Source organism: Etheostoma spectabile, chromosome 22 (genome assembly GCF_008692095.1).
Source record: "Etheostoma spectabile isolate EspeVRDwgs_2016 chromosome 22, UIUC_Espe_1.0, whole genome shotgun sequence".
Lineage (NCBI taxonomy): Eukaryota > Metazoa > Chordata > Actinopteri > Perciformes > Percidae > Etheostoma > Etheostoma spectabile.
The window spans coordinates 3,558,002-3,560,061 of NC_045754.1; the positions used below are offsets into that span (position 1 = coordinate 3,558,002).

General features: G+C 36.5%; 1 protein-coding gene across 1 annotated transcript in view; it reads right to left on the reverse strand.

Annotated features, from left to right (window-relative positions):
* eif2s3 (eukaryotic translation initiation factor 2, subunit 3 gamma) overlaps positions 1-1,423 on the reverse strand; it is a 10,831-nt gene extending 9,408 nt beyond the window's left edge. The window contains exon 1 of the mRNA XM_032504544.1: positions 1,270-1,423. Within this exon, the coding sequence (XP_032360435.1) occupies positions 1,270-1,338 (69 nt within the window). The 5' untranslated portion in view covers positions 1,339-1,423. The remainder of the gene's footprint in view (positions 1-1,269) is intronic.
* Positions 1,424-2,060: the final 637 nt, after the last annotated feature.

Consider the following 2,060-nt stretch of genomic DNA (forward strand, 5'->3'; position numbering starts at 1 on the left):
ACACACACACACACACACACTGACTCTGCATGGGAAGTGGACACTCAGATAAATCTGAAAAAAAACGCAGCAACATTTGGCATTTTAATGTAAAACATATACAGTTGCTATTGATTTTATATTTTAAAATGTATGGATTTTACAATCTTTCAAAGTAATAGATAGATAGATATTTATTGATCCCAAAAAAAAGGGAAATTGCAGTGTTACAGCAGCACACGTACATTAGTCACACAACACAGAATATAAATGAGACACTAGGAAAAATATACATACAGTATAGATAAAATAATAAGAAGAAGAAGAATAAAATATAAGAATAAAATAAGAACAAATATTTAAATATATACAGGATGGGAAAACAAAACGTGCAACTGCTTAAATAATATGCTAAATGTATGCTAAAATATAAATGGACCAATTGTGCAGGTTGCCCTTAGTGTAATATTGTGGTGTATATTCTCATAATGTGACCAGAATTAGTTTGTATATCATTCATAGCCTGGTTTTTATACCTGAAGACACGGAGGTTATTATTTATGGAGTTAAAAGCCTTTTAATTGAATATGCCAACAAAATTAAACAACATTTCTGAACTTGACTTTATCCAATATTCACATTCATGTTACGGACATGTATGCGCAATAATAATAATAATAACAATAATAACGCTTAGTTTGCATATTTAAACATAACATTTCAGAAAACTTATAAAAGCTACATGTGTAGTAACACAGAAATCAATTGTTTTAATGTGAGTAATCAACTAGGGAAGTATCATTGTGATATTACTAACATGTTTCCCTCTTCAAATGGTCAAAACAGATGAACGCCAGTAAAATGTCTAACAGCTAATTCTGAAGTCTCTGCCTCCATCACCGTTGCGAACTCCATTGACATTTTAGTATATTTTACTTCAATTTAGCATATGATGCTAACGTTTTGCTCTAGCTGGGCTACGCAGACGTTACTGACGTATAACACAGGCGGCAACCATTACGGCGCTGTAAATACACATTTAACATTCAAGCTTTTGTCTCATTTTGACAATTAATAAAAATGAATGTAGCCTTGTAAGACGTGAAGCGGGTGGATTAGCTCTCCGCCCCGCCAGGCCTGCCGTCATGTGCCGGCGTAGCAACCGGCGACCGTTAGCGGTTAGCATGTAACCGTTACAGCAACACAACGGACCAACGGCCAACGGACCAACGGCCCAACGGCCAACACATTCAAACACAAAGCTGTAAAAGCAGTTAAAGTGACACTTACCAGAGAACTGAGGTCTTGTCTAGCCAGATGAGGCTGACCCAGCGTTGTACCAGACTCGTCACCCGCCATCTTGAATGAAAAGAGAACGAAGGAGGCTCCACCGAATGCCTGATCAACCGCTAAAAAAAACGGCTCTTTCCCTTTTCCAAACAAACAGTTATTATCAAATTATGTTCCAATTTTTTTTGTATTGTTAGTACACAATCCCGTTTCTTTTAAAACAAGGCATCTGTCATGTATTTATTTTCTCGGACAAATGACAAAGACGTGGTTTGAAACTCGCGTGACTCATCCAAGTAGAGGCAACGGGGTCCTTTCACAAAGTCTGATGCAATTTTTTTCATCACTGTAAAATACATTTTACGTACTAAAGCTGATGTAGTTTATATGCCGTTAACAACCGTTTAAAGGCCATGAGTTTTGATATGTTCCTGCCCCTAAAAGTAAAGAAATATGTTTGTAAAACATGTTTTTATTCACGGGTCGGGTCCGTCGGTGGTTAGTGACGCCATAGAGAGCGTTTGTAGTTTTGTTTTGTGGCGTGTGTGTAGTTCTGCAACACATCCTGAAATGCTGGGCTGCCCCTGGGTTTGTTGTTTTGTGAAATAATTTGAAATGTGACTAAATGCAAACCCATATGTGATTAACCACAACATTAACTGAAAAAGCCAAATAACGGTCTTAAAACTGAATTATTATATTTTGTTCCTGAAGAATTGACCCAGATAATGCAAGACCAAAGATAGATAGATAGATAGATAGATAGATAGATAGATAGATAGATAGATAGA